This window comes from Pollachius pollachius, assembly GCF_949987615.1.
Source record: "Pollachius pollachius genome assembly, chromosome: 19".
Lineage (NCBI taxonomy): Eukaryota > Metazoa > Chordata > Actinopteri > Gadiformes > Gadidae > Pollachius > Pollachius pollachius.
In genome coordinates, this window is record NC_136952.1 from 14,965,533 (window position 1) to 14,985,892 (window position 20,360).

Consider the following 20,360-nt stretch of genomic DNA (forward strand, 5'->3'; position numbering starts at 1 on the left):
AAGGGGGCGGAAACGAAGCCCTTAGCTCTAGCAAGCTATTCACCATCAATAATCATACAATCGTTAACAAAACAATACCATAACCGGGACACGGAAGAGGATTTTCTTTGCGGTTGGGTTGCTCCACAATTTTAAACTGTAAAGACGTAGCTTGGGTGAGTTTCATCCTATCTCTCTCCCCTCCCCCTAAACATGTGTTGTTTCTTGTAAGGCTAACGTCAACGTTAACGTGTGCATGAGTCCAAAGCATCGAGATGTGGTCATCTGCGTCGTGCTTCCGCACCAACATCGCGTTTTATTGATAAGCGATGCGTTTTAATAGCTGCTGTGCAGGGGACCGAGCTCCGTGGATCCTGGTCGGCTCCGCCGCGGCAACATGGAGCCTCACGCTGTCCCCTTCCCGGGGCTTTGTCGTGGGCTCTTCTCCACTCGTGTGCGAGACGGCAGCCAAGCACCAGAGCCGTAGACCTTAGGGATATGGATTTTACTTAAACGTTTGACTAATTAATAAGTTATAAGTGGATGGAGCGAGGTTACTGATTATCTAATGTGTTTTTTTTTTATGCAATTCTCGCTGCGAAGGTGCTGTAAGCGTCCAATGTAGCAGTCAATCATGCTGTTTTTACAAGAAGAATATGGCATTAATCATGCCATTTGCATGGTGCTCTAGCCTACACATTTTATTTAATTCTTGCTAGATTGAACGAAAGTTTGAACGAAGACAAATGTGCATAACTCAATTGGAATATCCTCAGTTGTCCCTCCCTTCCAAAGCACTTCAAATCTTCAGCTACCTACCCTAACTTTTCTTGAAAACCGCGCAAACCCAATCCACCGAGTGCACCAATAAAAATAGGGTATCGCTTGTTGACAATGCAGATAAGAAGTGCCATATATAACAATGTCGTACCAACTCCTTGTAGACGTACGGAACCAGTAGGATCACAACGGTTGACAATTGCTTCTCTGCATCGTCTTCAAAATGTCAGCCATGTATCTTTGCAATAAATCCCACTCTTTCCAATGCTGTTTTCTCCTCTCTACGATGTCCCATTGCTTCCATCATGCCACAATCTTGACGTTGACCAGGAACCAGGAACCTGGTCCAAAGGTCTACCTGATATGAGCGAGACTACCGAACCCTCTAATGATGGCCCCACTCTTACAGAAGGTTTTATAAATCATTATTTTCTATAAATAACTTATTTTTAAAGTTTTTTTTAAGTATTCAAAGAGTCTTGTTTGTTTAGTCGCACTGTCCCCCTGTAACTGTTGGTGGCCCGTTAGTCACAAGCGCCCAGTGTTGTGATGATGTCCCATCTATTGATGCTACTAGTTAAGTCCTTACTCCAGCCAAAGGACGCCATTCAAGGCCCTTCAGTGATGGGTGCCAACACCGGGAAGCAGTAGCAGTGTCTAGTTGAAGCCGTAGGGCCTTGGCCCTCAATCGAGGGGGGAATGACCTGTGCCGCTCGCTTCCTCACTCCCAGCCGCCCCGCCAGTCCCGACAGAGAGCAAGATGACATCGGTCGTCGAGAAGAAGGAGAAGAAGGCGGATGACGTGCCTGAGGAAGAGGAGGAAGAGGAAGAGTATGTGGTGGAGAAGGTGCTGAACCGGCGCGTGGTGAAGGGGCGGGTGGAGTACCTGCTCAAATGGAAAGGCTTCTCAGAGTGAGTTGGGACGATGTGTATCACCTATTACTTTCTTATTATCCAATGTCTGACTCTTGGGTGTCAGCGCATTGCTTTGACTAAGCCATCACTCCGTTTAGTTTGGAAGATGAATAGTCTCCTGGTTGGACATCGCACATCCTTGTGTCAGAAGTCAGGCTGATTTTCAATCATCCAGTACGTTGTGCACTGGATAAGCATGTTGGTGTATCAGATGTTCATACTGGAAAGATTCTCAGACATCAGACAGTATCAGATGTTGGCCTGATATGGAACATGCTGTAGGGCCCGTATCAAATACCACTGTTGGTGCATTACTGGTTTGGTAACATGTCAAGGTCATTCATGGAGACATTGATCACTGTTTTGGACCCTCACTGTCATGAGAGAGAGGTCAAGCCACACCCACAACCCTTTGTCATCTTTCCTCAACACACAGAGTTAACCCAAATAACCCAAATAATTAAAAATATATATTTATTCAACCTGCATTATGTGACTGTTCTATGCAGCCATAGCTTGTCTTTATTGGGATGCCTTTGCCTCAGAATCAATTGATTTTAGAGAGAAAATAAATCCTTGAGTTGATTGAGCCGTTATTTTTAGTGGCTCAAATTAGTCAAAACAAAAGTGCTGCAGTGAAATAGTTGCAAAGGGCAGGTTTGAAGAAATATTTCACAAGCTAGCTATTCAAAAGCCAACCTCGATCACAGATTTGTTGCAGAAATGTATTAATGTGGAAAGCAGGAATGAAAATCTTACAGTGGGAACATTTTGAACCACTAAAACTAGACCAAAGTAGAAGAACTAAACACCAAATCAAACCCCAGGTGGCCCAAACACAATGTTGTTTGTCACTTTCACGGTGAGGGACATAGACCTACAGCTGATCAAAACCTTTGATGGTATTATGTGTCAGCCAATCACAATGAGCGAACACATTATCCATTGTGGGTGGTGGTGAAATGTTGATACTGAAGTACCTGTAGTTTGTTGACCTCATGAATGGCTCATTTTATGTTCTCTTGAAAATAATAACGAAATATTCCAGATTCTATTCAAACCCTATATTCTTTACGGTTTCACAGCGACGACAACACGTGGGAACCGGATGACAACTTGGACTGCCCAGACCTTATTGCAGAGTTCCTGCAGTCTCAGAAATCGGCCCACGAGGTCAAGAGAAAGATGGAGGGCGAGGGCGAAGACGGCAAGTCCAAGAAGAGAAAGGAAGACGTGAGTCCGATCCCCACCCGGTTCCGGTCCGTAACTTATTGGCCCGCTGTACGTCTTACGAAGACAGGCGTTCGGTATCGGTGTCGGTACCGAGAGACAGACTAGACTACATGTCTGCAGTTTTCTGTGTATGCATTATTGATGCATTTCCTTTGTCTCAAGTATTTTAGAACCAGTGTGAACTTGTGTACAATCAACCGCTGGTTGGAAGATAATGAAATTAATGATTGGAAGGCCATGAGGCCTTTTTCTTAATCACTTAGCGCCATGTTATTGGAAGTTTGCTGCAACATTTGTGTCGCTTGTAGACGGAGAAACTGAGGGGCTTCGCACGTGCCCTGGACCCAGAGAGGATCATCGGCGCTACAGATTCCACGGGAGAGCTCATGTTCCTCATGAAATGGTGTGTAGCCTCGCTTTCGTTACTTGTTATCATCAGACCCGGCCCTGGAATCTGAAAAATCCTAAAAAGAACAACCCCACCAGATCCACCCTGGAACCTTAATAACCCAAACCAATAACAACTTTTCCTTTTTTCCCAGGAAAAATTCAGACGAGGCCGACCTAGTCCCAGCCAAGGAGGCGAACGTCAAGTGCCCCCAGGTGGTCATCTCGTTCTACGAGGAGCGGCTCACCTGGCACTCCTACCCCACCGAGGAGGAGAAGAAGGAGGACAAGATCTGAGGAGGAAGTGGAATCGTGGAGAACGAATAAAGATAAAGAAATGGTAGTTTCAACAAGAGTTTAAAGCAGACCACATCGGACTTCATGCATCTCTTCTGGCATGGCGTCCCTCATCTGATTCCCTTTGGATATGATCAACGTTTATATATTCCATAGGTTGACATCGAGCATACACAAATCACAAGCTATGTACATTTTCACAGTATTACATCTCATATGACCTTGCCTCATCCCCATTCAAATTGGACAGATGTTTTTTGACGTATGTGCTACGCCAGTGCTACATGCCTTTTTCGCTATTTTGCTATCATGGTACCGTGAAGATTTATGCCTTATCTTCATCACAGTAAATACTTTTGAAATAAAATAGTTTTTGATGCCTTTTAAAGACGACTGACATCCTGTTTCCCTGAGTTCACTTTTGTTCTTAGTTTTCGTTTACTTTGTGTTTGTGTAACATATCCAAAAAAGATTCCATGTACTTGGCTCATTAGTGCTCTTAGTTATTGTGGTATTTTAATAGTGATGTCTAGCTTGTCTGTTTTGGAGAATAAACCACATTTTGTTACAATGCTCATCTCATTCTGTTGCTTTGAGGACAATGCTGGCTTTCTGAGTGTGATTGAGGGGAAGGATAGCGTGGTGGCCAGAGTTTTACAGACTCCCAGATAAAAAGTGCTAGGTTTGGATCCCAGTAGTACAGCTAAACATGTAGGATTGACCTTACAAATTGGCCATTTTTATTGAAAAGGTTAATAATGTTACTGTGGAAAAAGCTATTGAGGGAAATAATTTACATTTTTGGGACTTTCAGGGGAGGTTGTCAGTTGGTTATGACAACCAGAATTCCTACTGGTTTATAATATAAACAATGCTTTAGGACACAAGGCTCACAGCCGCCCGCCCATCCAGCACCCGATTGGTGCTCCAATAATAAACACATCTGTGTTGCAGCCAATTGAGGACTGAGCTGGTACCCATTTGAATAGTTTAAAGGAGACATATAATGGTGTTTTGCCAACAAGTAAACTTAGTATATGAGTTCCAGAAAACATGTTTTTGAAGCTGTTTGCTGGAAATAGCTTTCAGGAAAAAAAATCTTGCCTACCGCTATTCCCGTGTTTCAGTCCCTTCAGAATGCGCTGTTTCTGGTGTCTATAGCTTTAATGCAAATGAGCTGCTGCCCATTGACCAATGAGCTGTCAGAGTGAACAACAGCATGGAAAAGTGATTGTTGCCATTTGCGGACTCCTGGAGCTCTATATCTATATAATATAACATAATAAAAATAATATATAATACATAGGTATTTATATAATATATCCAATATCACGGCCAAAAGCTTGCGCCTTAGATGATATTATGAATCATAAAGACTGCGTCTGACGTCCACAACAAGTAAAGACTCGTAGTGGGGGTTATCTCGGCCATGGTTGAGAAGAACTGGGGTAAAGGAATATGGCCTTGACTCTCTGAAGTCCATATTGAACCGAGACATGGAGGAGAAGGGATTGTACTCCGGGAGCTGAGCTGCCGGACTGCCCCCGAGCTCCCCCCGCCGGAGCTGCCGGACTGCTGCCGAAGCTTCGGCGGCAGTACACCCAACGGAGCTGCCGCTTTGGCGGCAGTTCAGCTCCCGGAGTACACCCTGCTGCCGGACTGCTGCCGAAGCTTCTGCGGCAGTCCGAAGGGGGGAGCTCGGTGGCAGTCCAGCAGTACAATCCGGGAGTACAATCCCTTTCTCCTCCATGTCTCCTCCTACAGAGACGCCAAGCTCCCCCCGCCGGAGCTGCTCGTCCACTGGTCCACAAAATCGTAGCTATGCTCTGACTGGAGAGGGTCGGGGAAGTGGGAGGTAATATTCCAATGTGCCCCTTCCTACGTAGGAGGGGGCGCCGAAACTGACTCCCTCGTTTGGTAAATGTAGGCGACATACTTTTTTCGAAGTTTGCATGCCTGTGGGAGCACCAGAGACCCAAAACAACACCCCAAATCCCAGGAAAAATGTTGTTTTCATAATATGTCCCCTTTAAAAGTCCTCCAGGAAATAGAGATATTCCTAAGCAATTATTTAGCAGTATATCACAATCTTGTTGACAATTGAGATTACAACGGAATTCATGTTAACAGTTCAATTATGAACATTACTGAGACTGAAGCAAAGTCACGGTTGAAAATAAAAACACTTTATTAAATCAATAAAAATAATCCCAGATTGCCAGCAAACATTTTTTTAAGTAAAACAAGGAGAGAAACTACATCCAAACTCAAACCGGGGGGGTCGGAGGGACATGAAGACATGAGACTACGGAAAGGTCTGACAAACACAAACATGGAAATATTTACAGACAAACAAGACGGACTGAAGCAGTGCGCTAAGATACTAAGTAACTCAATATTTGTGTTGGAGTGAAACGACAAACTGCCTTGATACCATATTGAATTAGTGCTGCCAACATTATCTCCCTTCAATACATTTCCCCCCCCCCCATCTTTCATTGCTGTAAATTGCCATTTTCAGCCATGTATGTTAAATTGTAACAACTGCCGTTTTATATGGGGTAACGAACAAGAACTGACAGACTCCATTCAAAAATACAAATAATAGCACTTTTGCTTTGAGAGCACGGTTAAATTCTCAAAACCTTAAGGTCAAGATATGACCTTGTCAAATAAAAGGCATTCAAAATAAAGTGTCCACTACAAACATTTGTCTCTTTCTTTAGCTATCTCATAAATAAATAAGTTAGGGGGTATGTTGTCAGCAACAAAATAGAGGTGCAACGGATCACAAAACTCACGGTTCGGATCGTGTCACAGTTTTTGAGTCACGGGTCGGATCATTTTCGCATCAAAAACAACTAAAAAGATAACAAGACAAATGTGACTTTAAATAAAATCTTCAAATGTGTAAAAACAAAATAAAGTGAAAAATTAGGTAATAATCCTGCTTCCTTTAAGCATAGTCAATATTTTAAAAAATTGCAATCTGAGGCATTATTCCTTCTTCTTTTTAACATTGATAGTAAATAATCCCAAACCCTGGATTTACAACTTTACATTCAGGATGTCTGCATTGCCTGGGGAGAGTTTAGAGTCTACACTCTCCCCAGGCAATGCAGACATCCTCATCTTCTTTTTTTTTTTTCATCAAGTATGGTAGCGAAATACAGTTTCTGTCGTGTTTTATTTGGCATTTTGTAAATCCATTGATTTCTGTTGGAAGACTCATTGCTCATTGCAAGGGGGGTTGGTTGTAGTCTTTTCGCTCGGTTCTAGCCCTACTGTTGATACGGAGAACCGAGCGAAAAGACTACAACCAAACATAAACATTTCCGCTTCCGGTTTCCGTTTCAATGAGATTTACGGAACGCCAAATAAAACACGACAGAAACTGTATTTCGCTACGATACTTGATGTTGTAAATACCGGAATTGTCCTGCGCTGATCACGTGAATGCACAACTTCTTTTTTTTATCAGCTGATCCACGGATCACTTGCGTCCCGAACCGTGAGGGTGAACCGTTGCACCACTAAAAATAACCAATTTATTTGCAACAGCAGTGTACCTTTCAGAAGAAGGTAAACTAATCTAGTTGCCTTTGAAACTGAACAGGAAAATGCCAAAAAAAAACTTGGCTCATTTTGATTAATTTACTTCAAACAAATTAAGCAAATGACAAAACAAGTTACCCAAAACTGTGTGTTATTGATATGCATTAAGCACAATCGTCATTGAAAGCCAATCCAAGTCCTTTCTGGTAAAATTAGTTCTGGTAACATACGCACTCCTAAAACACACTCCTTAAAGGCCAGACAGTGTCCAATTCAACAGGAGGGGTAGTGGACTGTTTTTAATTTTTTTGTCGATAGAGATGATGATGCTAGACCTACAACCTTGCTTATACTACAGATTATGAACATAATGCAAGAGCCATTGCTGACTGCAGCTCCCACCTCACAACCTGCAGTGGAGGACAAAAGGCAAGGGAGTCACTGCAAAATGCATAAAGCCAAGCCTTTAAAAGGACAAAGTACAGTGCTATGTATAAGTATTTGGAATCTGAAACATTTCCCAATGCAGTGTGCCTCCGCCCCAAAAGGTCCACCTCCTGTCACCAAACTCGCCTCCTTCTCCCTGGTCTTTGGCCAGCCCAGTAACACATGCTCCACCTCTTCGATTTCCGCCAGCAGTATCCCACCTCTATGCATAACCAAACCAAAACCGTCCAGTCCAGAATATCTGCCATACAAACCCATTGAATTAGTGAGGTTATTGTCTAGAGAGAGCAGGTGAGGTGCACCTTGTAACCTTTGATTAGTAACGGTGTAGATAGTGATTTCATCCAAAATATGGACCTTCTTTAGCCTTTGGTATCTAAAACATTCTTTAGCCTTTCTTGGCCCGGGCATTTGGAGCTGGCAAGCTTCAGTGATTGAAAAACCAGCGGAAACCAGTTGGTATGCACCTGTATGATGCATAGATACTCATCCATCCATCGATCCTTGGTGGCCGTGTTCCGTTCCAACCTTCTGTTTCCTTGAGACAAGTCCTTTCGTTCTCGTTCTGCATGATGGCACGTCTGTCCCATTCTGTGGTTTTGGTGGCAAAAGGTTGAGAGCAAATCGAATCTTCCAGTCACTCGGTTAGGTCCTTTCATACCCTTCTCATCCTTGTTTGTTCCTTTTCCCTCAAACCAAACTAATTATACATCAGTAGTCAAGTAAAGAACTTCTGCTTCAAAGTGGTTTCCGGGAAGAAAGCAGGAACAAAGAGAAACGTGGGAAACAACTAACGCTGGGAGAGTAGCCGACAATGCTGTTTTATCTTCTTCCTTCTCGCCAGAATCTCCTCAAAGAAATAAAGAACCGTCCCGCGTCTGCAGAAATCTTTCCTATTGGTTTTAGCAAAGTGAAAGAAAAAAAAGCAGTGTCCACAAGCTCACTTTTTCTTGTCCTTTTGTTTTTTCTCGGGCTTCCGGTTGGGCTGGGCGGCGGCGATGCTGCGCGGCATGATGAGCACGCTGCCGTCGGCGCCGTACTGCAGGGAGTACTCGCTGGGGGGGTAGGGCCGGCCCTCCTCGTCTCGCAGCTGGGCAAACACCACCTGGGAGAGGCTCTGCATCTTCTGCTTCATCTGCCGGAGGGAGCTGACGCACTCCATCTGCTCCTTCTGCAGCCGCGCCTTGTCGCGCCGCAGGTCGTGCACACCCTGCTCCAGGTTCAGGATGGTGTCCAGCTTGCGCTTGCGGCAGTTCTGGGCCGCCATCTTGTTCTTGCCGCGCCGGCGGATGTCGCGGATGAGCGCCAGCTGCGCCTCGCTCAGGTGGTGCTTGGCTATGAGCTCGTTGAACTCCTCCACGGGCAGGTTGATGATCTTCTCGTTGGAGAAGGGGATCTTCATGGCCCGCGCTCGCCGCTCGTCCCGGCTGGACTGCTTGTCGAGCAGGTCCTGAGGCGGCTGCATCTTGCCGCTCTGCTTGTCCCGGACCGTCTTCTTGCCGGTGGAAAAGGGCAGCTCGGGGTGGTCGGAGAACGGCGAGGAGAGCGGCAGGTTGTAGGTGTGATTGTGGCTGATGTTGTCGAGCTGCGGCAGGCCTTGGAACTCCTGGTAGCTCATTCGGCAGAGCTTGCTGTAGCCGGGCTGGTATCCCCCGACGGCCCCCTCGTCCGTCTCGGCGGCGGCGGCCTCGGAGTCCGTGCTGTAGCCCACAGCCCCCTCCTCTGAGAAGGTGGCCGAAGTAGAGGAGGAGGAGGCGGCGGAGGAGCAGGAGGTCTCCGAGCTGCTTGGCGACGCCGGGCTGTGGCTAGAGTCCAGGGACAGACCCGAATCAGAGTCCAGCTCGTCCTCGAGCTGGGAGGTCTGGGCCTGGCTGAAGCCCTCTTCCATGGCGAGATCTAGCAGGCTGATCTCATCCAGCATGGAGTCTTCTAGTAGAGTGCTGAACGGATCAGGCAGCACGGGGGTGGAAGTGACGTTATTAGTGCCGTTTATAAGAGGCGGGAGAAAGAGTCCAGTGAGGTTGGTGGCTCCGAAGGAGGAGTTGATGTTGGATGAGTTGCTGGAGGACAGCCGGAGCATGGTGGGCCTCGGGGCGCTGCTGGTCGCGTCCAGCTGGGGGGTGAAGAGCGGGGGGAAGTCCTGGCTGCAGCTGGGCAGAGAGGCCTGGTGAAGGCTCACATCCTGGTTTATCAAGGTGGAGCGAGAGGACGGGCCGAAGGTTGCCATCGGGGTGGGCTCTGAGGCAGCTGCCTCAGGGCTGCTGGAGCTGCTGGGGCTGGTGTCCACCGAGTTGCTGTTCACCTCCATTGCCTGAATAAAAAAAAGGTTTTGTCAGGGGACATGTATGAGCGTACACTCACCTAAAAAACCCGAACACAGCTAGCTAGACGTTTTGCTTTCTACAACAAAATGTCAGGTACAGCACCATGACAAATGTTTTGATGCGCAAAGATTGTTAACAGTTTTCTAAATCATTCGTCTCCCGACAGCGGTGGCATTTTATGTTGCAATTAGTCAGATCGCCTATGCTAATTAGGACAGAGGAATATATCAGTTAATCCAGATGGATGAACCCAAAAATGTAAAAACCAAAAAGAACAGACCAATACCTGGAGCTCCATGATGGCCATGATGTCCTGCCACTGCTGCTCAAGGTCCAGCTGTGGCTCAGCATGGGGCAGGGGAGGAGCTAGGGGAGGGGCCAGGGGAGGGGCCAGGGGAGGAGCCAGGGGCAAACCCTGTGACGTGGAGGGAGCCTCTTCATTGGCTGTCCCGATCTCTGGGGCGACAACCGGTGCGGGAAACTACCAACACAAAGCAATATTGTGTGATGTTGTGCGTCTTCTGCCACACAAAAACCACACGTTAAATGCGTTAATAGGATAATGTGCATGTGGTGGATTATGGTTTGTATTGTTTACTTCAGACTCCTCTCCGAAAGGGAAGGTGGCTTCCAACAGCCTCAGACATTCCTGAAAAGGCAAGGATGTCTGTGAACCACGGCAGCGGAGACAACAGAGGAGGATGTAGGATGAACCGTCGTATATTTAAGATTAATTTAGATGGTTCATCGAGAGAAAAAGGAGCTAATATACCAATAGCAATAAGTATGCAGGTGGTGTTGTCATAGGATCTGTTCAGCACCAGTGAGCAGATAAAGGTGCACCTTCACCTAGTTTTGTGACACTGGGCAATGTTTCAAATCCACTGGTGAACCTATAATCCATCAACCCCCCTCATTTCCTTAATACCACTCAACCTCCACCACCACCACACCCATCTGCATCATGCCGGGGTCCTGTTCAGAGACCAACCTGCTCGGGGATGCTCTCCCCGGTCTCCCCGTCCACGGGCGAGGCCTCCTGCAGGTTCACCCCATTCCTCCAGCTCTCCTCGGCCTCACGCCCTTCTTTGCTCTCCTCGGGGCGGGGCTTCTCCTCCTCACTGTCTTTCTGCCGATGGCTGTAGTTAAACACTTCTCGACCTGCACCAAGGTCAATGTCCTGCCTCCACAGGATGTCAATCAAATCAATGTCCTATGAAAAGACAGAACACAGGACGCCACCACGTCAAACTATTGTAGACACGGACAACACAGGCGGCTTCCTATTTGCCATTGGGACTCAACTACTGGTCGATAAACTAAGGTTAATGAAGACTCATATCATGGTGTTACAGGCCTGCACATTAACACTCATCTCGATCACATGATGTACTCCATACAAATGGAAAATGACTTACTTATAAAGGTTCCATTACAAAGCGCAACTTTTACAAATTAGTCGAACAGCTCATGTAACAGGCCTATTGGTCAGCTGATGCAACCATAGCTGAATCTCTTAGCTACAGTGTCAATCATGTGACCAAAATGGGGCTCGAGTACACTACAAGTCTGTATGTCTTCAGAGTGGGCCACAACTGCACTGCATTAATAAGGCAAAGCTGGGAGCATTGAGGAACAAATTAATAGACATTGAATACTCCAGAAATAGATGCTAACAAATTTGATATAATTTATATTGCACAGTGGCAACTAAGAATTGTCCTAGCCATGGCATAATTAATCAAACAATCAGTGGGACCAAATCAATAATCACTATTTTAAAGAGTAAAACCTTCATCAATGAACAAGACTACCCAGCTAGCTGTCTGAAAAGCTTAAGAGCTACTCTCTCATCTTGTAATATAATAAGAAGAATCCCACTCCTATTGCACATCAAATGTAAATGCCACACCAAATGATATACATATTATTATATCCTTTGGTGTGGCTGAAAACGACCCTTAACATTTGAATAAACCCTCAACAGTGATTCATCCCTCCTCCCAGGGATTCATCGAATGATGCTGCTTTACATGAAGCCTCTTCCTCCCTTGTGTTAAGATAAAAGGTGTGGCGTGGCTGTACCTCTTTTGTGAGGTCATCGTTGCCGTCCCGGGTGCCCTGTTCCTGGGAGTGCTCAGGGGCCACGGCCCCCAGACTGCTGTTCGCTGCGATGGGGTTGTAAGTGGATTCAGGTGCCCCACCTCCTCCCCTCATGGCCGGGGTAACGTCAGGGCTGCTCAGGTCCTCCAGGCCGGCCCCATTGTCCAGGGTGATACTGGGGCTCGACTGGCTGGCGGCGGATACCACAGTCTCTTGGTCGCGGTGCACGAGCCAGGCGTTGAGCTCGGTGCTGGGCACAGAGAGGCGGTCCAGCTGGCGCACCTGGTTCAGTAGCCGGCGGGTGGTGAAGAACTGGTCCAGGTCCACACTCTTTGGGTGGATGCCATAGCCGTCCAGCGTGTTGCGCAGGTTGTGGAACTGGGTCTGGGTGTAGGCGGACGTGGGGCCCAGGATGATCTCCCTCAGAGGGGGAAGCTGGTTGCTCAGGTAGGAGTCAACGTCCACACGCACCCCAATGAGACTCAGAAGGATGGTGAACTGAATCAGGCCCTCTGTGAAGTACTTTTTCAAGTAAAGCATTTCTTTACAAAGGAACAAAGGGTGAAATTAAAAATAAAAAAACAAAAAACGGGGCCACTTCAAAATAGTAATTTCTGTACTTCAAAGTGCAGTATTAAAACCAAGAAGAAGAAAAAAATAATAATGGTTTTGGACTTTTCTGCGTGACAGAGGGTCTACAGCTTTTGTGTGCCAGCTGAAATGAGTTTGGAAAGTGAATAGGTTCCAGAAGGATATGTCCCCTGCAATAAGTGTCCAACAGGCAGAGAAGGCTTTGTTCTTCATAAGGTCTTCATCATTTTATACCTAAGGAAAGTGAAACAGAGTACATATATTAGTCTAACATAAATTTTCCACATTTAGCCAACATATCATTTAACACAACTGTGATGTTATGGAATAAAAATTGCTATAGATTGCACCACAATATATTCGTAGCTAACAGTTAATTACACTTGCATTACCCACATGCTATTTAAAAAATAATAATAATGTAAGTAACGTAAGCGACTTGCTAGCATCTCTGAAATGTTGCATCCTCCCATGGCGAGAAGAGAAAACCGCAGCGCTCTTTTAATCTCGAACATTTATCTTTCCAAGTAATATATACATTTAAGAGATGAAAGGATGGCGAGAATCACCCCGCCCTAGATAGGACGGCTATCTGTATTTGGTGCTGCTGAAGGTGAACGTGGGAGCCTCGGATACTCACTATAAACGACAACCACCTATCGCAGGGAGGGTTCCTCCCTCCCGGTGCACAGCTGCGCCTATCTGTGTCCTATTCACATTAGCTAGCTAAAATATAAACTACCACCACATTGCATTTCTATAGAAGTGCTTTATTATTTATCACATTAACAACGACCGATGCAATGTCTGGCAGTGGCCATCAATTAACTTGGAATGGGGTTTGTTTTGAAAAAGGTGTGTGCTTCTTGCGATTTTCATTATCTACTTCCGCTGTAGCTAGCATCAAACAATCTCCCTAGCAACAAGTGGTGAAAAAATAAATGACAGATTAGCAATCCAGTCGCAGAACGAGAACACGTTACCGACACGTCACTCCGGGACGGTTCTACCAATACGAACGAGGCGGAGGAGGGTCATCGAGTGTAAGAAAATGCTATGTGCTAAACTATTGAAGACTAAACACAAATGTTATTAGTGAGCCTGACATGCAAAAATGCATGTTTATTTAATTGTGTATTTCATACACAAAGAGGTTATACGTCGCTACATGACATCAAACTGTCATTATGATAGGCCTGGTCAATAACAAGTAAACTGTCTATAGCCATGCAGCCCATCATTGAAAGAAGCTTTTTATGTTTGCGCATTGACAACCCATTAAATGTATACTTACGAACGAGCTTGCGACTTTGTTATCTTGCCCACACGTATACCCACCTTTCGAGATCGTCAACAAATTCCTGGACCACAAAAAGCTCGAGATAACAGCTTAACACAATGTTATCCTACCTTTCCACATTGATTGGCCCACCATGACTTGCAAAATGGCTAGCTCGCTAGCCTAGCTTCGGAGCGCCGCTTGACACTAAACACGCTGTCAAAGAGCATGCGTAGAACATTCTAGTGCCAAGCTCCATCACCCGGCTCTGGCTGATAATAATAACTAGAGGGATTTTCCAACAGTTGAATAAAACAATATCAGGTTGTTCAGTCAATAGACTTCTGCTGGTTTATTTTGCGGTGATAACTATAGAATACATTAACCAGATGGTCACCCAACAACTTTCTAAAACGCTTAATTTCTCTCCTTTAACACCACCAAATTGGTAATACAGCATTTTGAGTATTTTAACCTATAATACATATGCTGGATTTATCATGCTACCATTAATTACTATATTGTTATTTATTATTAATTAATAAGATAATTAATTGAAAAGCACATATGATGTGTTTGTAATCACTTACTAAACGTATGTATAATCCCAGTTGTGACATCTGCACACCATTTTCCACCATCACGTGATATGAAAAGAAATAATGAAACCACACCAAATTAACAAATGACTTGAAGATGAAATGATTAAATAAAACATTTATTTCCCAAACGACATGATAGTGAGACATCTGAAAACTACACATTCACCCCCATCAGGTTTACCGGTCTGTTGTTGTATCGCTTTGAAATGTCTGCTTCAATCTGTAAAAAGATTGGACAAAACATGGTTAATATGAGGAAAGCAAATGTTAAGGAATAAACATGCTTAGGTTACATTTATGTAAAGTATATTTAAAAAATGTAATTCATTATGTTCAAATGAAAATACTTAGTGTTATTATCACTTAAAGTAAAAACTAATGAATCAGACATTAATAAAGAAAGCATGAAGGTAATTTACCAGTTTCTGAAGCTCACGGGTGGTTTTTGCCAGCAGGTCGATACGGGGTTCCAGCTTGGCCTGTTCTTCCAGAGCTTTCTGCCTATTGTCCGCCATCGAGGCTCGTTTCAGAACCAAAATGTCCGCCTGCTTCAGCTTCTGTCTCAGTGTCTCGGACACACGCTCAACATACCTGGAGAAAATGCAGAATCCCACTGAATACAAAAAGTAACACCTTGAAAAGAGCTTTTTCTTGGTCATTGTAACAATATAGGTGCCTCACTTCTTCGTATTCATTGAGTAACAGACAAGACATTACTTGTGTGTGTACGTGTTGCTATCCATCTAACGGTAGGATATTGAAGGAGCGGACCTGGGTGAAGCCAGAATCATGAAGAGGTGCTGCATCCTGAGGGAGGTCAGCCGCCTCAGGAGGTCGGACACCACTGCCTGCAGGTCCTGGATGTGGTCCCGGGTCTGGCCTTGGATGATGGTTGGGGCCAGCTGGAATTGGCTCATGGCGACCACGTCTGCGTTCTCGCCCATTTCGCTCAGCCTCTGCGCCAGGAAGGTCTCCAGCTGGGGAAAACAAACACAAAACACTCGTCATCTGGATATGCATTTGGATTGAGTTTGAAATGAAGTACCATGAAGACAACTTCCATACAGTCACAGCTGTTGTGAATGGTGGGCTATGGCAGTAATTCATAAGATTTAAGTAAATTAGAAACAATATTTATATTTCTTGAATCTATTGTTTCACTGAAATGTATTGCTTTAATTCCATTTTTGTTTGTTAAGTGCTTTGTCTGTAATCAGTGTTAATATAATATTGCATTGATAATTGTATTTAGGCTTCATGAGTCAATATAATTCTCACAAGCTCCTATCTGTAAGCCCTTGTTCTACTTCTATTGAATACAGAATGTGTTCTTTATAATAGAATTCTCAACGGCATTGTTGAATTCAGTATAAATTGTGAAACGATGCAAATTGTTAAGGCAATTGAATGACTTTCCCACCAAGTCAAATCTATCACATTATGTAAATATGTGTGTAAGCTATATTCATAAGGACACTGATGATGACCTCCAGGAGTTCATCGATGAACTGGTTCCTTGACTGAGGGTTCTCCAGAATCGTGAGGGCATCCTCTCCCCTTGCAACACCCTCTGGACCTAGGTAAGACCACAAATAAGCCCCGACTGTCAGACCAAGTAAGGTGTATATGCATTACATAAAATGAACAGAATTTTAAGTACAAATATTTATTTTGACCTTACAAAACTAAACAAAAAGTACTTACAGTCAGTTCCGCCATCTAAAACTTCAATTTCGATTGGCGCTTCTCCACTTTCGCCCCAGTCAATGCCACCTTCATCGTCCTGAATAGAGCGAAGAGATATCATATTATTATCTCACTGAACAGTTTTCTTAAAATATTTTTTGTTCCATTGAAAGAACGGTTTTCGGACCTTTGAGTCGGAGTCCAAACTTATTCCCCAGTCCACTCCATCCTCAGCCGTGATACCGAAATTCACTTCCTGAGTTTCTGTTCCACCGCCAAAGTCACCCCAGTCAATCTATTTTGAGTCATAGTGGTCATAGAGATCATTGCAGGACATAAAGGTTAAAGGTTAGCTAAGGTTTTTCTAGATCAGTTTTGTTATTTACTTTCAGTTTTACAGTAGGGTACATTCTGCCATTACTTAGGAAGCCACACCCTTCCATCTGCGAAATTTATTTTTACAGTCCCAAGTTAATAAAGAAGCTGTGAGGCCTACGACTCACCGTTTCCTCGGTGACCGTATCAGCCGGGGCCTCATCCATCCCAGGCTTATCCACGACCACAGGAGCGTGGCCGGTCCTCCACTCATAGAACGTTGTGTTACCTTTCTTCTGGGCAAACGTAAGTAAAGGCAGGACTGGCTCAGACCTGAGAACAAGCAGATTGGAAAACAAGAGATACACATTTATATAAGAAAGAAAAGCATTTAGAATTTTCTTTCTAATTGTGGATTTTTGTCAAAAGAATCAAATCATTTTCAGTTATTCAGTTATGATCTGTTGTGTAACTAAAAATACAACATTTAAGTCGACAGTAGCCCTTCATGTCCAGTGGCCATTCCCAGTCCTAATAAAGTGGGGATGATCCTTAGATTTACTCCTGCCAGGGAAAGAGTTGATAACATGCCTTTTGTACCTCTGGAAAATAACCACATACTCACCAATCTGAGACAAAGTTTGTGAAAACAGTATAGAGTTGGATGTGCTCTTCCAGCCTGGAAGCATCTCTGCCTGTTTCCTCCAGGACTGTGGGGAGGTCTTTGACCAGAGCTTGAAGCTCCCGAGCCACATTCTCTCCCTGGCAGAGAGTACCAATCCAACCCATCAGTACCATTCAAAATCAGCACAGAAAAGCCACAAATATGGAAAGTAAAATACTGTTATATCCAACTAAAAACCAGCTATTGTGAAAACAGTGGCTTCAGAATAGCAACCCTATGCATTTAACCGTGTCTGCCCTAAATGAGGAGATGCTCGCAGGGCTTACCGTGATGCCGTACTGTTTGCACGCTGCGTAGTAACGTTCCCGCAGGTCGGCCGAGGAGCTCTGGCACTCGACCTCCCGCCGGGTGAGGTCCTGCTGCTGCTGCTGGGCCTTGGCCACCTGCTTCCTCAGAGCAGGGCCCTCGTAGCTAACGTTACGGCTCAGCAGACTGGCCACCTCCGCTAACACACACGCAGAAGGGAGGAACAGTTCATGTAGAAGCACAAACAACACAATGATCATATTCTATGGATGGTTTGAAGCAGCCCCGGATGCGGGTAGTAATAAGGTAAATGTGTGTATCTGTTTTGTTCCTTACCCAAGTAGGCATTATCTTTCTCGTAAAGGGACAGGATTTCCTGCCAGTCCTGAAAGAATAAAATATTTTGGATAAAAGTGAATCCAGAATTAACCAGAGTTCACCTGACATGTGAATCTTAGTAATACTCATGGCACATTCACAGAAAGATGGACTTGTGTTTGAGATGGATATTTGTCCCGACATTCCATAATATATTATGTTATTGGATCAAGTATTGATCCCATTCCAAAAAATGAGGTAGATTGCAAACCATATGTTTTTCAGAATTCGGGATTTGTAACAGACCTTGGACAATAGGCACAAGATCCACATGGATGTCCTTGGCTAACCCAGCATGTTACATCGTTTTTTAAATACATGTTTCAACCTACAAAGTTACCAGGTGTGTCATTGTTTTGCTCAACACTTGTGTGTGATGAGTCACATGTGGGGCTACATACAGACATGCATTGTGTGAGAATTCCGCTCACCTTCATCCTTTGAGAAGAATATCTGCCAAAGATGTTCTTGGAGGAAGCCTCTGTTCCCTTCAGTATCTCCACAATCCTCATGCAGTGGAAGTAGTGGATGTCTAGTAATGAAAATAGCAAAATTAGACTTCCAAATTGATTGATGGCATTGATCAAAAATGGGATTCAAATAAAAACCCACAGGAGCCAGCAAGCAGATGCTTTATTTCTTCATTTTCTGGCATGTCTTGGATGGCAGTGTTGATCTTCTTCCGAATCTCCATGACTGAACTTTGCCATTTCAGATTACAATGTCGTCGATCGACTAGCCAATCTGTGGACAGGGCATGAGAATTACCCATTATTATCACATACAAAAAGTATTGTGAAATATGGGTTTGTTTCATGTTACACTAAGTGTTGTGTATTCTCACCCACAAGCTTGCTGGTTTGTATGTCGATAGGAATGTTTTGTATATTCTGTGGGGGTAAAAATAAAAGTAATGAACGTTACAAGAAAAATAATAAAACATGACGAGGATCATCCAAACAGCGCATCAAAACAGCTTTGGACAACATTTCATTTTAAGCAATTATTAACTATTTTTAATAATGCAGAATAAACTTGCATCAAACTTTATATTTCTGTCACTGTGTGACAGTTAGCTATCAGGCTACTTGGCAAGTGTCCACGCTAGAAGATCTTACAATAAAATAAAATAATAAATAAAAGGTTTCCATTTACCTCCATCTTTTCTTAAGTTGTAGGTAATTCCGATTTTCTAAGGGTGCATTTTTGTAATGATTTCACTGGTGTATCTGTATATTCTCCACAGCTGGTTTGATCTTTACACTATTTACACGATTTGACACGTTAGACGAGCAGAAGCCAATAAGAGCAAGGGGTGTTAACCTCTTACCGTAGAGTATCCAATGATACGTTGCGATGCTGAGAGTCTTGTCTCATTGGTCACTACTAGTTCCTGTTTGACTGTGTTGAAGCGATACTTTACCGCTAGACGGCAGTATAATCATGTCAAAAACACATAAAACACATAAAACACATATTATTATGATGTTAAACTTAATGTGCTCATCACAATATCAAAGATTATAATAATACAAATATTATTATTTTGTTGTCTTGCTATCATCGTTGTTATGATGATAATTATTATTATTGTTGTCATTATTATTATTTTTATTATGCCTGATGTTTCTTCGTCAAGTACAGTCCCGTCACAGTTCAATGCTACAGCTTTGAAGTCCTCAATGTGAATTTCTGCTGCTTCTCCATTACTCACCTTTTTAAAATCCCAGACGCATTCAGCCAGGAGAGAATGCAGGTGGAGTTCCAAGTTTTTGTCCGTTTCATCTGTTTCCAAACGTTAAAATAATTTGAAACACTGGTATGCCTCACTTCAAACGTGTCCCAATTTAAGCTGATTTGATTTTTACCTAAACTTGCAAATCAGGTAGCCACTCAGCCTCGGGGATTTAACCACCCCATGCAAAATATGAGGATCACTTTCTCCCATTCTGATGACCTTTCAGATTGTGCCTATGCTCTTTGTTTATGAGCGATTTGTCTTTTTCTATTGAATAAATACGAGTTTTGGTGTGATGATGAGACACATCCACCAACACACCCCCCCATAATATTTAATGTTGACAGCTGTGTGTCTTATTGGTTGACACTGTTAGTGGTCAGGAGGCCTGGATTGTGTGGGGACCTGGGAAACTGAATAGAGCTGGGCTCCTATCATCACATGCCCTGCGCTGGGCGGGCTCTAGGTGTGTGTTTGAGTAGGGTGTGTTGTAGTGAGGCTGTGACCACAGAAGGGACAATGAGAGTAAAGTGAAACTCAATGAGGATAAAAAAAATATCCAATGAGATAATGGACCTCTGGCCGATCACTTGAAACTCAGAAATAAAGGGACAACTTCTGAACAAGCCTGAAAGAAGAGTATAGTAGAAGTTGTAGGAGTTGAATTACTTCTCAACATGGTGGGGAAGTTCTATGTCTGATCGCATCGTCTTTGGCTATACCGACGCCAGCTCATCATCACCCAGGTGAGAATCACATCTGATTTAACCCTCAAAGATGATGCACTATAAATTACTCTGAACACATTCATCATCAATAT

At 44.0% G+C, this 20,360-nt stretch overlaps 3 protein-coding genes across 6 annotated transcripts; 1 reads left to right on the plus strand and 2 right to left on the minus strand.

Annotated features, from left to right (window-relative positions):
• On the plus strand, window positions 1–4,156 carry cbx1b (chromobox homolog 1b (HP1 beta homolog Drosophila)). Of its 2 annotated transcripts, XM_079756710.1 has the most exons (6): window positions 1–155; window positions 1,090–1,171; window positions 1,491–1,671; window positions 2,760–2,907; window positions 3,216–3,310; window positions 3,450–4,156. In XM_079756710.1, exons 2-6 carry the CDS (start codon window positions 1,123–1,125, stop codon window positions 3,589–3,591), a joined length of 615 nt encoding a protein of 204 aa, XP_079612836.1. In that variant the 5' UTR covers window positions 1–155; window positions 1,090–1,122; the 3' UTR covers window positions 3,592–4,156. The 2 variants fall into 2 exon arrangements, with proteins under 2 accessions (XP_079612836.1, XP_079612837.1); XM_079756711.1 differs by lacking the exon at window positions 1,090–1,171.
• Window positions 4,157–6,930: 2,774 nt separating this feature from the next.
• Window positions 6,931–14,040, minus strand: nfe2l1b (nfe2 like bZIP transcription factor 1b). Of its 3 annotated transcripts, none has more exons than XM_079757274.1 (6): window positions 13,906–14,040; window positions 12,003–12,845; window positions 10,909–11,130; window positions 10,516–10,566; window positions 10,204–10,398; window positions 6,931–9,904 (listed from the first exon to the last, which is right to left on the minus strand). In XM_079757274.1, exons 2-6 carry the CDS (start codon window positions 12,558–12,560, stop codon window positions 8,534–8,536), a joined length of 2,397 nt encoding a protein of 798 aa, XP_079613400.1. In that variant the 5' UTR covers window positions 12,561–12,845; window positions 13,906–14,040; the 3' UTR covers window positions 6,931–8,533. The 3 variants fall into 3 exon arrangements, with proteins under 3 accessions (XP_079613400.1, XP_079613398.1, XP_079613399.1); XM_079757272.1 differs by having other exon boundaries at window positions 10,198–10,398; XM_079757273.1 differs by lacking the exon at window positions 13,906–14,040 and adding an exon at window positions 13,252–13,275 and having other exon boundaries at window positions 10,198–10,398.
• A 547-nt stretch (window positions 14,041–14,587) lies between these two features.
• On the minus strand, window positions 14,588–19,088 carry cdk5rap3 (CDK5 regulatory subunit associated protein 3). Its single transcript, XM_079757404.1, has 14 exons — window positions 18,958–19,088; window positions 18,647–18,692; window positions 18,415–18,546; window positions 18,234–18,334; window positions 17,761–17,809; window positions 17,445–17,623; window positions 17,119–17,255; window positions 16,682–16,826; window positions 16,366–16,473; window positions 16,197–16,275; window positions 15,980–16,068; window positions 15,264–15,469; window positions 14,912–15,083; window positions 14,588–14,712 (listed from the first exon to the last, which is right to left on the minus strand). The coding sequence occupies exons 1-14, from the start codon at window positions 18,961–18,963 to the stop codon at window positions 14,647–14,649; spliced, it is 1,515 nt and encodes a 504-aa protein (XP_079613530.1). The 5' UTR covers window positions 18,964–19,088; the 3' UTR covers window positions 14,588–14,646.
• Between the last annotated feature and the right edge of the window lie 1,272 nt (window positions 19,089–20,360).